This window comes from Pinus tabuliformis, chromosome 4_2 (genome assembly GCF_031772625.1).
Source record: "Pinus tabuliformis cultivar Carrire ecotype Pingquan chromosome 4_2, CPIR1, whole genome shotgun sequence".
Taxonomy (NCBI): domain Eukaryota; kingdom Viridiplantae; phylum Streptophyta; class Pinopsida; order Pinales; family Pinaceae; genus Pinus; species Pinus tabuliformis.
In genome coordinates this window covers 721,115,033-721,129,298 of record NC_142304.1, presented here as the reverse complement: position 1 = coordinate 721,129,298, position 14,266 = coordinate 721,115,033, and the positions used below count along the sequence as shown (strand labels likewise).

The 14,266-nt window shown below is 37.5% G+C and overlaps 1 protein-coding gene across 1 annotated transcript; it reads right to left on the bottom strand.

Moving 5' to 3' along the window:
- Nucleotides 1-6,556: 6,556 nt before the first annotated feature.
- LOC149171577 (uncharacterized) lies at nt 6,557-7,477 on the bottom strand. Its single transcript, XM_089427510.1, has one exon. It carries the CDS (start codon nt 7,357-7,359, stop codon nt 6,772-6,774), a length of 588 nt encoding a protein of 195 aa, XP_089283636.1. The 5' UTR covers nt 7,360-7,477; the 3' UTR covers nt 6,557-6,771.
- Nucleotides 7,478-14,266: the final 6,789 nt, after the last annotated feature.

The following is a 14,266-nucleotide window of genomic DNA, read 5'->3' as shown; positions in this document are numbered from 1 at the left end:
GTGAACCTTTTCTCTACATGAAATAAACTTTTCTCTACATAAAAGTGCGTGAACTTTTCTCTCCATGAAATAAACTTTTCTCTGCATAAAAGTGCGTGAACTTTTCTTTACATGAAATAAACTTTTCTCTGCATAAAAGTGCGTGAACTTTTCTCTACATGAAATAAACTTTTCTCTGCATAAAAGTGCGTGAACTTTTCTCTACATGAAATAAACTTTTCTCTGCATAAAAGTGTGTGAACTTTTCTCTACATGAAATAAACTTTTCTCTTCATAAAAGTGCGTGAACTTTTCTCTACATGAAAGAAACTTTTATCTTCATGAAAGTGCGTGAACTTTGCTGCACTATAATTTATCATCTGAGATGAGTGGGTTGTCATCAAGTACAACATATGTATCATAATGCCAACAAGTAGATCTTGTATTGTGTTTTAGTATATTGCATAATTTGTTGATCTACAGTGGGAATTTCTAAATGTGTACCATGCCAACATAATAAGAGAGAGAGAATCAAAAGCCCATGGCTCCTATAATTATTAGCCATACCAAACTAGTGTCAAGAAGTTCCAGTGGATTTTATTACAGGTTTACCCAAATATGAAGGAAATAATGTCATTATGGTAGTGGTAGATTAAATCACAAATTCTACACATTTTTGCTCTCTTTCACATATTTTTGAAGCAAGTACACTTGTATAAGCATTCATGGAAACAGTAAAGCTTCTATATGGAGTCCTAAAGATTATTGTAAGTGACAAATATTCAATTTTCATTAAAAAAAAAATGGACTTGATTATCTTCTTGTTTGGGTACCTCAATTGGCTTACAGTTCATCTCACCATCCTCAATTTGACAGGAAAATTGAAATTTTGAATAAGTGCTTAGAATATTTGTGTTTCTTCGCATGTGATAAATATACACAATGAGTCAAGTGGTTGCCCTTGGCAGAGTGGTGATACAACACATTCTTCCGTACTTCATAAAAAATGTCTCCATTTATGACACTCTATGGATATCATCATCCATCCATCACATCATCCTTGAAAAGAAATATAAAGGCTCAAACAATGGAGGACCACATAGGGCACCAACAAAAGGTTCTAAAACTATTGAAGGACAACTTGGTTATAGGACAGAGTAAAATGAAACAAGCATATCAACATAGTAGTGAAAATATTTTTAAGTGGGGAATTCGGAATTTGTGAAACTACAACCATATAAACAAAATTCCCTCAAACAAAAAAATAATAAATTAGAACTAAGGTTTTATGGCTCCTATAAGGTATTGCTAAAGATTCGAAGCACGACTTAGAAATTGAAGTTGCATCCATGTTAACATGTATATCAAGTCTTGCATGTTTCTTGCATAAAAAAGGTAATTGGTGATAATATCTCAATGCAAACTATTTTACCAATGATTAATAAAAAAAGGGAAAATCATACTAAAACCAGAAACAATCTTGCAAACAAGGATTAAGCAGTTGAAAATTTGAACAACCTACCAATGGAAGAGGTGACATGAAGCAAAACAAGTTCATGCAGAAAAACCTACAATTACGCAAGTATTGACAACCATACTTGTTTAAAAAAAAGGCATATAAAACCCTGAACAAGCCATATTAACTTTAAAACCCCTTATTAAACCCTAGATATTAAATTATTACTATTTTTATTTTTGTTATATAGACTAATATCATTTCATTATAATTATATCATTAATCCCGTATCTGTATAAAAAAGCCTACTCTTAAAGTCATCAAATTATCAAACCTTTGAGAATGGACACGGGCCTCCTAGGCATTGATGGGGTATTGTTGGGATATCGGACGAGAATCACCTCACATATGGGTCTGATCGCATGCCTCACCACCGTCAACCTAAGATTCCTTCCCGAAGTCTTTAATCACACTTGAGGGAATCAATAGGCATCGAGGTGGAAAATATCAAAATCACTTATGTTGCATGGGACATACGCCTCATCATGGAATGAGTATTGACAAAATCCACCCTGCACTATTGTATCCCTATTGGAGTAGGACACTATATGGTATGGATTAAAATTACATTTTTTAAAGAGACAATTTTTTAGCTATTTCACTGAATTAGAATATGTTATATTATTTAAATTATATTTATTAAGTGTAAAAATAGATTTAATATTTCAAAAGCTTAAATAATTAAAATTATATAAATGTTTAGTTTTAAAAGACTATAATTTAGTTTGGAAAATAATGGAAATTCTCATAAGATTATGATAAAATTTAGCAGAATTTTTTAAAAATTTTAATGACCACTGTTAAACTTCATGATTTTGAATGCCCCAAAAATCTTCACAACGCTGAATCCATTTCCACTAAAAAAAATATGATTCAATCACTTCCACATTCTGGTTTTTTGAAATTATTTTACCATATTCTGACAAAAAAATACGCCATCATGTCTGTTGTATAAATAAACAACACTTTATATAAACTCCATTACAAACTGAATTTCCTCACTTTCCAACTAAATTTCAGGCAAATATCAACCAAATTTCAAACAAAATCTATCCATAAACCTGTCCGGTGCATGACAAAAAGTCACCCTCTTAATTACTGTCCATAAATATGGTAGGTGTTCTGAAATGAAATTGGGATATTGCTCTTCTATTAAAAAAAGAAAAAAAAAAAAAAAAAAAAAAAAATAAAAAATCAAACAAAAACATTTTGATTTTTTGAAATTATTTTACCAGATTCTAATATTAAAAATATATATATAGAGTCATATTACATGGTATATATAAACCACGATTTATATGAACTTGATTATCAATTGAGTTTCCTCACGTTCCAACTAAATTTCAGGGAAATATCAACAAAATTTCAAACAAAATCTATCCATAAACCTATCCGGTGCATGACAAAAAGTCACCCTCTTAACTACTGTCCAAAAATATGGCAGGTTCATATGAGGTGAAGTTGGGATATTGCTCTATCATTGTTCAAGCCAACATCACTGAGTTCCCTCGGCCGTGGAGAGGAATCTGAAAGCTTCTAGTACGGGCAAAATCCAAATTGTTTTCATTACTGCGGTATCACAATCGAATTTTTTTTTAATTACATGGTGAATTGGTCATTGTCAGTTCTAATCTATGGTAGATACAGGGTCAATCCTCGTAGCTGCCACTATAACACCAAGAGTACATTCAACTAATCCAAATTGTTTTCATTACTGCTGCATCACAATTGAAATTTCTTTTTTTTAAACTACATGGTGAATTGGTCACTGTCAGTCCTAATCTATAGTAGACCCAGTCCTAATCTATAGTAGACCCAGGATCAATCCTTGTAGCTGCCCCTATAACACCAAGAGTACATCCAACTACCTGCGAGTAGATATAGGCTTCGCTCAAATAAACTTACCGTCAAACCACACATCACTGTACCAACTGAATTCTTCCGTAAAATAACTGATCAAAAGAAAGGCGAACATGATAGGATATGTGGTTACCCGGCTATGGAACATGTAGAATCAATCTTCCACCACTTTGTATCCTATTATTTTACCATGAAAGTTTGGAACACCCCCAACAACTATGAATCGATGCTGGCACTAGGAACACACGAACACACCTGGTTTGAATACAAAGACATTCAATCGGGATGAGATGGAATTTCACTGGAATTTCACTGATAAATTGTTTGTTAAAGGTGATTTTTGGTTAAATACAGTTTAAAAATTTACGAAATTATTAAGAATTTTTTTAAACGGTAATATAGTTTTAAAATTTACAAAATTGTTGAAATTATTTTTTGAGAGTGTAAAGAAAGATCTAGAAATGTGAAATATGGTAATTTGTCTGTCAAATTTACAAAACTTTTAAAATTCTTTTGTGAAACTGTAATACAGTTTCAAAATTTACAAAACAGTTTAAAAAAATTGCATGTGAAAACCATCAAAGAAAACCATGAAATTTAACAAATAGATTTGTTTTGTAATTTTAGTAATAAAAAAAGGTGGAAATATGAAAACTGATAAATTGGTTTGTAATTCCAACTGAAAACTTGGATGGAGCCCTTTTCCCTCTCCACCTCTGCAGGTCCTGTAGAGCATCCGAATCACAAGGGATGCCAATATATTCCCAAACATCTTCCCCGTTGGAGCCCTTCTCTCTCTCCACCTTTGCATGCCCTTTGGAGCATACGAATCACAAGGGATGCCGATATATTCCCAAACATAGATTACAGGGTCAAATTCTCCATTTACAGTACAATCTTTCCAGACAAGCAATAGCACTCAAGGTCGTCATTCCCATAGGCCATTGATTGAGCTATCCCTTTCTGTTTTTGCGATGTCACCTCTTGGGGAAATCCAAGGGCCAGTGGTTCAGGAGGCATCATCCACTTTCAAAATTGCTCTCTCAATTTCAAAAGAGGTACAAGGTATCACACAAATAATCATGCTGAGCTCATTAGTGTCTTCTCTACTTTGAATCTAGCCATTGAAAACATCATAGCTACAGAGCTTCTGATACGTGGGAATCATTGTGCACTGGTTAAATAATAAAGCTAAATGCACACATCAAGCACTATCCCACATTCACAATAGAACAAAGAATCTTATGTGGGGCCTCACAGTCTCCATTGAGCATATCTCCAGGGGACTAAATCCTGTGATCTGCCAAAAGGACATAATGCTATTCACTCACAGGGATGAAGTGGTTAACATCTCTATCCAGGAGGACTTTTGTTTAATTTTCCTGTTTATTATGCCATCACATGTAAGCCATGATCATAATGGTTGAAAACCAGCTGGCTGCCATAAACTTAAGTGTCCCTCTTGAGATTGCACATGATCATAAAGTTTTAAACTGAAGTGTCCCTCATGAGACATTCCCACGTGTAAGCCATGATCATAAAGTTTTAAACTGAAGTGTCCCTCATGAGACTGCACACTGTTTATTTTTCCTTTTTCTCATTCCCACACATGTAAGCCATGATCATGATGGTTGAAGACCAGCTGTCTCCCATAAAGTTTTAAACTAGGTGAAGTGCTAGGTGAAGTGTCTCTCATGAGACTGTCACTGTATTCCAAAGATCTATGGAAACCTGTTAACCCTTTAGCTGATCAAGTCAGCCCACAGGTTTATATTTCATTCAAGTTGAAAGGGTAATATGGAAGAATAATAGAGAAAAAGAAAAAGAAGCTACGGCATGCATTCCTAATTTCATTTGTTCCATAAAATATAACCTGCAGCATCACTAAATTATTTACCGTAATTCTGTAACATCTATAGCCTCCAGAATATTCATTTAACCAGCTATAACTCTAATTAAACGCTGTCCTTTGAAATATAGTTATCAGCGGAGTCATAGGCAAGCGTATTCCCCACCAAAGTGTATAAAAAAGCCAATCAATTTCTCTGTTCCATAAAATGACATAACATCATCATATCTGTCTAGTAATTCTGTGCTGACCTTCAGCCTCAAAAGTAGGCATATAACATGTTAAAACTCTCAATGTAAATTTCGGTTTGGTTGTCAGGAGAATCATGAAAAGAAACTGAAAAACTGCTGTTTCTATTAAGATATCACCATCTCCTGATTTTCCCCGCATAGGCCAGAGCCAGAGCCTTTCCTTGAAATGAAATGAATGATTTTAATGCCATTTTTAACAAAAATTAGCCAGAGCCCTTCCTTGAAATGAAATGAATGATTTTAATGCCATTTTTAACAAAATCTAGCCAGAGCCCTTCCTTGAAATGAATGATTTTAATGTCATTCTCTAAACTGGCTCAAGAGCTAGAGCCCTTTCTTAAAATGACTGGCTCAAGGAACCTAGAGAATAACAACTTTACATTTTCATATTCATTTTGATGCCTCAAGAGCTAACCAGAGCCTTTTCTCGAAATGAAATGCATGATAAACTGGCTCAAGGGACCCAGAGAATAACAACTTTACATCTTCATATTCATATTCATTTTGATGTCGTAGTCTTTATATTCTTATTTTTTCTGATGTGGGATCTTTAGTTTTGAGTTTTGACTAAAAAAACTAACAATTTAATTCACCTTATCTTTATCAAATATCAAATAATCTTATTATTATGAAATATCTGATTGCTCTTATCTTTATCAAATAAATTATAAATTAGCAAACAGGTCTTGTGTAGAAAAACAAATACATTTAATAGATAAAATTATACATAATGATAAAACCAAAATGGACAGTAAATAGCCCCTAATATGAATTAAAAATAAATATCAAATCAAACCAAATATTATATATATAAACATGTAGTTTAGTTTTTAAAAGAACTCCTAAGAGTATTTTATAAACAATTAATTAATCTTTTTATACACAATCATAAACTTAAATATTATTCTCATTTAATTTTACTGGTTACCAATCATAAACTTAAATATTAATTCTCATTTAATTTTACTGGTTACAGGAAATGCGACTCCTTTGTCTTCATCGCTAGCGCAAAAACCGTGGTTACTGTTGATGTGGTCTGTGACCAAGCAAATTAATTGCAATAATTCTTGAAAACTTTAAAACAATTTCTACCATGGAAACGATTTGAAAAGACTCTTGAATATCACATTTTTTAAACAATTGTCACCATATACAAATCTCCAGCAATGGAGAAAATTGTGCAGAACAGTTTCCCAAACAATTAAAGGAATGATTCCTTCAATCTATGCTACATGCATATCTCATCTGCACAATATTGAAGTTCAGGCTACAAGGTCAGCTTCCAGCCTCCATGGCGCAGAAATACTGCCTTCGTATTACGTTCCTTGGACCAAATCCCTAGCTAAATAGTCTTGCACCTGCCTCGCATCCCACGCATCTTCAAATACAAACTGCTCATAGCTTTCAAAATCGTCCTCCAAATGCCAGTTTTCCCCCAAATTTTCAAGATCCGGGGTTTCTGACAAATCGCTGGCCGAAGTCGCCCTGGCAGACTGACAAGCCTCGTCTTTCAAATCAAGAACAGGGCTCGGGGGAATGCCGAGCTCGTCGTCTGAAGCCTCCAGGAGATAACACAGATCAATCCCCGAGTCCGACTCCCGGGCTTGATCTTCACGTCCGCTAGAAATAGCGGAGGCCGCCAAACTATCTGCAGAGTTGGAAATGCTGTCAGAAGAAGAACATGTCGCACTAATCTCTTCTTCCAGGCTTTTCATGACTCCATTTACGAGCTCCTCACTGGGAGCACAGTCTTCTTCTTCGTCATCTTCTAGGGTTTCCCGTAATTGCAGCATATGAAGAAACCCTTGCATTTCTTCGCCGTGGAAACGTTTCGGCTCCCGGATGCCAATGGAGTCCGGCAGAGCCTCAGTCTCACGGCTGCGTTTTCTAAGCACCTCAGACATTATCGAGAGACGACTCACAGATTCGAACACAGAACACTAGGGAAGATGATATTTCGGTTGCAGTAACTTCTCTAACTGCCTATGTAAATAACGGAGCATACACGATGGAAGACGTTAGCAGTATGGGCTATATATATATATATGTCCATAGCATTATACGGGAGGCTATACTTTCTATAAAAGTTCTGAGAATCGACTGGAAGTTGAACAGTCTGGCATGAAAAAGACGTTTAAAAGAATGGTATGGAAGATTACAGGTGGTGGCGGGCCCCGCTTCTCGGTATATGAATGTTGGGAAAGTGTTGCTTTCAGTACAGCTGTCAACGTTGCTTTCATTACAGTTGTCAATTGGTCAATCAATCAATTCAAGAACGACCCTCAGAGTACGATTTACATGGCAAGTCACATGGGTGGTAAAGGACTTAACCTGAGTTTCTTTGAACCTTCATTTGAGTTAACGGTTTGAAGTTTTCCTTTAATTGTAAAAAATTATCTCGAAGTTTCTATTACTGAAGATGTGACAACAGAGCAAGTAGGATAACTAGTATTTTCAAACTACAAACTGAAAAAGATGCCATCCCACTAAAGTCCAAATTTGATAACTGCTTTCGTAATAAAGATGCCATCCGACTAAGTCCAAATTCGATAGCAACTTTCGTATTAGCTATGACTATTATGGTTCACTTGTAATGTTGGAGTTCATATCTAACATTATATTTAAATAAAAATAATATAAGAACTCAATTATTTTAGGGCCATGCCTATCAATACATGTGAGAAGACTTCACAAGTTTGAGATGTATTAAATATATACAATTTTTTTGTTGTTGATTTACACGAATTCTTACATGAACTCGTATATGAATATGAATTTTTAGACAGATCCAATGCAAAACACGCTTTTTCAACGACCTCTTGTCTATACAAGCAAAACTGCATTCTAGAATCCTAAATGAACCTTCGATAAACTTCATATGAACTTCACTCAGTCATAGAATTTTATGCGCAGAGATCTCACACAAATAAAGCTTCTTCTTTTTATTATATTTGAGAAACTGGATATTACAATCAGTTGATGCAATATTACAAAAGACTTCTTAGGTCGAACCAGAGATTCACTACAAAGGCATTTGCCTGTTATACTAGCTCGTTACAAGCTAGAAACTAGAGGCTTCCTGACCTGTTGCAGACTCTATCTATGAACCAGAATACTCAAAACAAAGACTCTTCCTATGAAAGTTCAGCGACTTTAGGTTCTCACCAGGCTTATGAGTCCTGATGCGCAGGCTTCTCAAACTTTAGACTCTAGACTCTTCAACCCCAGATGTTCTCAAAACTCTAATCTCTCAAGACTTTGATGCCCCTCTTGACTCTCAACTCCCGTTATTTATAAGAAGTTGCAGAAACTGCGGGCATCTTTCAGTATTGACTGGTTTTGATAGAATGCTTTTCCGTAGATACTCTAAGATGTGGGTCAATCCTCACTAGTCATTGGAGAAGTGCTCCGAGTCTCAGAGAAATGTTTGGTAAAGTATTCTTTAGGACAGAGAATTGTCCTAAAAGCATACAAAGTGGATATGTAAAGATATTCCTCTAGAATTTTATTTACACAGTGGAGATGTTATCAGAATCCCACGATACCGGTCACGCTCATAGTCAGGTGACTAGACGCTACTTTAAGTACACAGTGGATGCTTTTTCCGTGTAAAGCCCACGAGAAACACTTTTAGTACAGTGATCATGTTCCTAGTATGTTAGTGCCTAGGCATATTTGTCTGGCGTAAATACCATTGGGACATCTTTGTCTGGTGTAAATACCACTGGCGTCCCATGCTTCTGTGAATATTCTTTTGACTATCATGGGTTTTCATAGTATTATTTTGTGTTTTTTTTGTGAGAATCAACCATTGGTGATGTTAGGCCATGTGATTTGATAAGATTTTGTCATCAAAAAATATGTTCAAATATGCAACTGTTCTACATGGTTGATGGAAACAATCCATGCATTCATTACATGCTTTCCTGAAGTCTAATTGAAAATAGATGGGGTCCATGGTTGTTTTGTTGATGCTGAACCAGGTCCACCATTCTTTTACCCACTCTGGTTGATGCAGAAGTTGAATAATCATCAATACACCAAACTTTATGAGGGTGTAATAGGTACAATTTGGCTTATCTCTACATAGTAGATTCCACCATAGTTTCTTATATTCGGAAAAGTCGTAGACTAAGTCGAGGAATATGAGACTAGGGTCATGATGCGACCACATGAGTCTAGGGTGGAAATTTGGATCTCTAGTTCTGTTGATTACAAAATATTTATGGAATGATCCTGTGTTGGTTTGCTCATCCCTCCAAATAAGTTCAAGATCTTTGAAGCTCTCATACTATTTCATAAACCACTTTGTTAAGAACACATCAACATTGGAATTGAACATATGTTTATAGAAATTGTGGAGAAATTAAGTTTTGTGTGAGAGGTGTTAAAGGTGTTGTGAATTTACCTTATAATTAGAGTAAATAAAATTTCGAGGCAATTTTGTGAGACAATGTTGTATAGTGAAAAAAAAGTGTAAATGACTCCCACCAAGCTGTTATATTAGATAGAGTTACTTGAATGAGTAATTGAAGCATGCCTCTAGTGATAGTGATTGGATTGAGTAGGTGTTGTTAAAGAAGATACAATTCAAAATTGGCTAGACGTTATGGAAGATGAGATGTTGAATAATCTACAAAAGGAGGTTGCAAAAATAGTGCAATAGATATTGTAGTGTAAGAGAGAATTGTAGAAAAATAAAAGTAAATTGTGGTAAAGATTTGAGATTAAGAGAGTAAATGCTACGCCCGTAGAGGTTTGGTCTCGTGGCCAGCGGACGATCTATTAAGTTGTCTGTGCCGCTGTGCAGGTCACGAGTTCGAGTCTCGACTTACCCGAGGGCCGTTCTTGCGGGTTGGGCAGTTCCTCCTAGAGGTTATAGTGGCAGCCGGTGGAATTCGACCCCGGTAACGTGAGTACGATACCACCGCCGTTGCCGATTCTGCTAGTCACCAAAAAATAAAAAAGAGAGTAAATGCTACATTGAAAATTACATCATGGTAGGGGAGTGAAAGGAAGAACTAGAAGATAAAATGCTAGTTCAAAAGTGGTGGCAAATGTTATAGTGTTTTTGCAATAATTGATGAGAATGATGTTAGGGTCCAACCCTAAACCCTTTATTTATGTAATAAACCCAATAGGGTCGATTCATAGTCATAGTTAGTTAAGGAGTCAATAAATCCCGTATTAATAATTGTAAGTGGTTGACCCGCATTTAAGAAAGGGACCACAGTTAGCTGCAACGGGCCATAATTAATAAATAAAGTGGTTAACCCTTGTTATGCAAAGGACCACTAGTCGTTAGGTTATTGAAGGTCATTTAGCTATAAATAGTCGTAGTAAGAAGGGAAAGATAATTGAGTCTTATTTTGTAATCAAGTTATGCTCTGTTGGAGGCTGCCCCCTCGAAGAGGCAAGTGAACATTGCTTTCATCTCCGAATAATAAAATACTTGCTATTTTTCTCATTTTATTCTGTGTTCTGGATTGTATTTCTTCGCATATTTGGTAGTCTGGAATTTCTTGCACGGCAAGAGGATAAAAAGTGGTATCATGGCACTTTCCAGGGCCGGTGGTACCTCCATTTTTGGCAGAATTTTTCTTTTAGGCTAGAGACATGTTCCGGCATCTTTAAACCACGGGATCTGTCGTTGAGCGCATAAACCTGCATATTTGGGGAGGCATGCAAGCAGGAAATACAAGAGGTGGTCTCGCTTGTTAGACTCCCTTGTAACCCCTGTGGGTACCCCTTCAAGTAGTAGCGCATTAGACAGAACCACGCACAGACTGCCTTCCATGTACCCTCTGGGTATATCAAAAGCCCCCTAGGCTCACCTGAAACCTTGCCTTAGATAAGTCGTCGGTCGTCTTGCTGCTACAGTACACTGAGAACAACACTCGAGGAGATTACTCCCGCATACGATAGGGTAGTCAGGTAGTATGGCTAACGGTACGGTTGATCCTCCTCAGTTAGCGCCTTGAAAGATTGGGCCGAGTAGTATTGTTGGACCCTTATGTATGTTGCGATCTATAGCACTTGACACTCCTTTGTGACCATAGTTCCCCGACTCTCTGAAGATTTCCCATTATCTTATTTGCAAGATCAGATCCACCAGTTAGGGTTCTACCACCGCAGTACGATTTAGATCTAGTAGTTGGGGTTCTGTCGCCATTGCGATAATCAGATCCACCAGTTGGGGTTCTACCACCGCAGTACGATTCAGATCTAGCAGTTGGGGTTCTGTCACCGCTGCACCAATCAGATCCACCAGTTTGGGTTCTACCGCCGTAGTACCATTCAGATCTAGCAATTGGGGTTCTGTCGCCGCCACACCAATCAGATCCACTAGTTGGGGTTCTGTCACCACAGTCCAACTCACATTCAGCCATTGGGGTTTCATAGGAAAATCTGACTCGAGGCCTTCTCGGGACGCTTACAAGATACTTAACCCATAAGATTCAGGACGACGAGCTAATCGTAGTGGTAACATTCACTTGTCAGCTTCAATTTCCTAGCGGTCCCAAATTTTTTCAAAGTGACGTCAAGTGACCGAGATCTGTGTATGGTAGAAACCAGAGCTCAAGTCATGGCCAACGAGAAGATTGAGCGCCTTGAAAAGAAGTTGGATTCTTTCCAGGAAGAGATGCAGCAAATTACACAATTCAATAAGAGCACATCGGGGTTGCACCTGGAGGCACATGGTATTGATGAACACCTTGAAGGAGAATCTAGCCATCATATTCACTTCCATGGAAATCACCAACATTCCCACCCTCGGCCACCCAAGTTGGACATGTATAAATTTGATGGCTCTAATATGGCAGTATGGGTAGCACAAATGGAACAATATTTCATTCTGAATGATATCCATGATGATCCAACTAAACTACGTGTGGGAGCCCTTTACTTGGACCAAGAGAGATGGAAATGGTGGCAGTGGCATCGGAAATGCTATCCCAGGAACATAACTTGGCAAGTGTTCTCAAAATCCCTTTGTGACCGCTTTGACAGAGAATCTAATTTTTGGGTCATCTTACTAAGCTCTGATAGACAGGCACAGTAAAAGACTACATTACAGCCTTTGAGACATTGGCCATCCGAACAGAAGGTCTAGGAGATGAATTCTACTTGGACTGTTTTATAAATGGTCTCAAAGAAGCCATCCAAGCACATGTCCAGATGCACCACCCGTTAGAAAATTATATATTATAGAGCAATGGAACACATAAAATATATTGCAGAAATATAAACACAATAAACACATAAAACAAGAGAGACATTGATATATGTGGTTCACCCAGTTTTGGCTACATCCACGGAGAAACAGCCAGTCCTTCCTTTTATATTATCCAGCAAAATGAATAGATACAACCTACAACAAATCCGTTGTAATTTCCTCTTCGCTGTCAATCTCCTCTCTCTTTCCTCACTCAGAATACAGATCTACATAGACGCAATATAATTCCCTCATATATATAGAGGGGTTTCCTTCTAGGGCAAAAAACCCTAAATTAAACATAACTTCTATTGTCAGATCTCTGCCTAATGAACAGCCCAGATTGACTACGAAATTACAATATTTTACAAGGTAATTTTACATCTATTTTTAGCTTCGAGGGCATTTCCCCTGATCCCCTGCCAAGGGGGCTCCCAAAGATTGCAGCCGCCCCCTATGGACCCCCCTTGCAGTGTACATTTTACGTGCGGCGTTGCCGCCACATTACGGACTGGGGTCCAATGTGGCGATACCTCTAAATAAAGAAGATAATCATGCTCTCCACCCAAAACCACCCACCTACATGGATAGACGCTTGCGCAAAGGCTATCGAAGTGGAATGTGCTTTAACTGCCCAGTCTACTCGTCCAAATTTCATAGCCAAGGGACACCCCACCCAGGCTCAGGGCCCTACCCAAACACTTAGGGTTTAAAAGGTGTCCTGAGCAGAAATGGTTGAAAGAAGAAAACAAGGATTGTGCTACTACTGTGATGACAAATACTCCCCAGGGCATAAATGCAAGGAACCAAAATTCTTTCAAATTGATGTTACTGATCACAGCTCATCGAAGGAAGCCCCACCCCTTGGGAGACCAAAGGACAAAATTGAGGAAACCCAGCAGGACAATGAGCTCACAGCTACACCAGAGGAACCAGTTGTCTCGCTACATGCTTTGGCGGGCATTTCTGCGCCCCAAACTCTTAAAATCAGAGGCTTTATTAAACATTGCCTTATAGTAGTATTGATTGATAGTGGTAGCACTCATAACTTTATCCATCAACAAGTCACCAAAGCTATTCATTGTTTTGTAAGGGCAGTCTCTAATTTCCAGGTCCTTATTGTTGATGGGGGGACAATGAAATGTGAAGGCCGCTGCGAAAATATTAAACTTCAGATAGGAGACTACCACCTAAAGACCCACATGTTTGCGATTAACATGGGTGGTTGTGACACTGTCTTGGGTGTTGAATGGCTTTGCACACTAGGCCCAATAACAATGGATTTCTAAGAGTTATATATGATCTTTAAGTAGAATGACCACATGCATACAATCCGTGGACTCCAGGCAGGTGCTCCTTTTATCATCAACTCACATCGCATGGAAAAGTTGTTGAAAAAGTTCCATCATGGAGTTATCGCCCAGTTTAATTCCATCCAGGCCACAGAACCCACTACTCTTCATATTCATTCTGAGATGCAACAAGTCTTAAACCACCACCAGCAGGTATTTGGCAAACCTAAATAGCTTCCACCCTCTAGAGGGGAACATGACCATAACATCACTTTGGTCCCAGGGTCACAACCGCCGAATGTG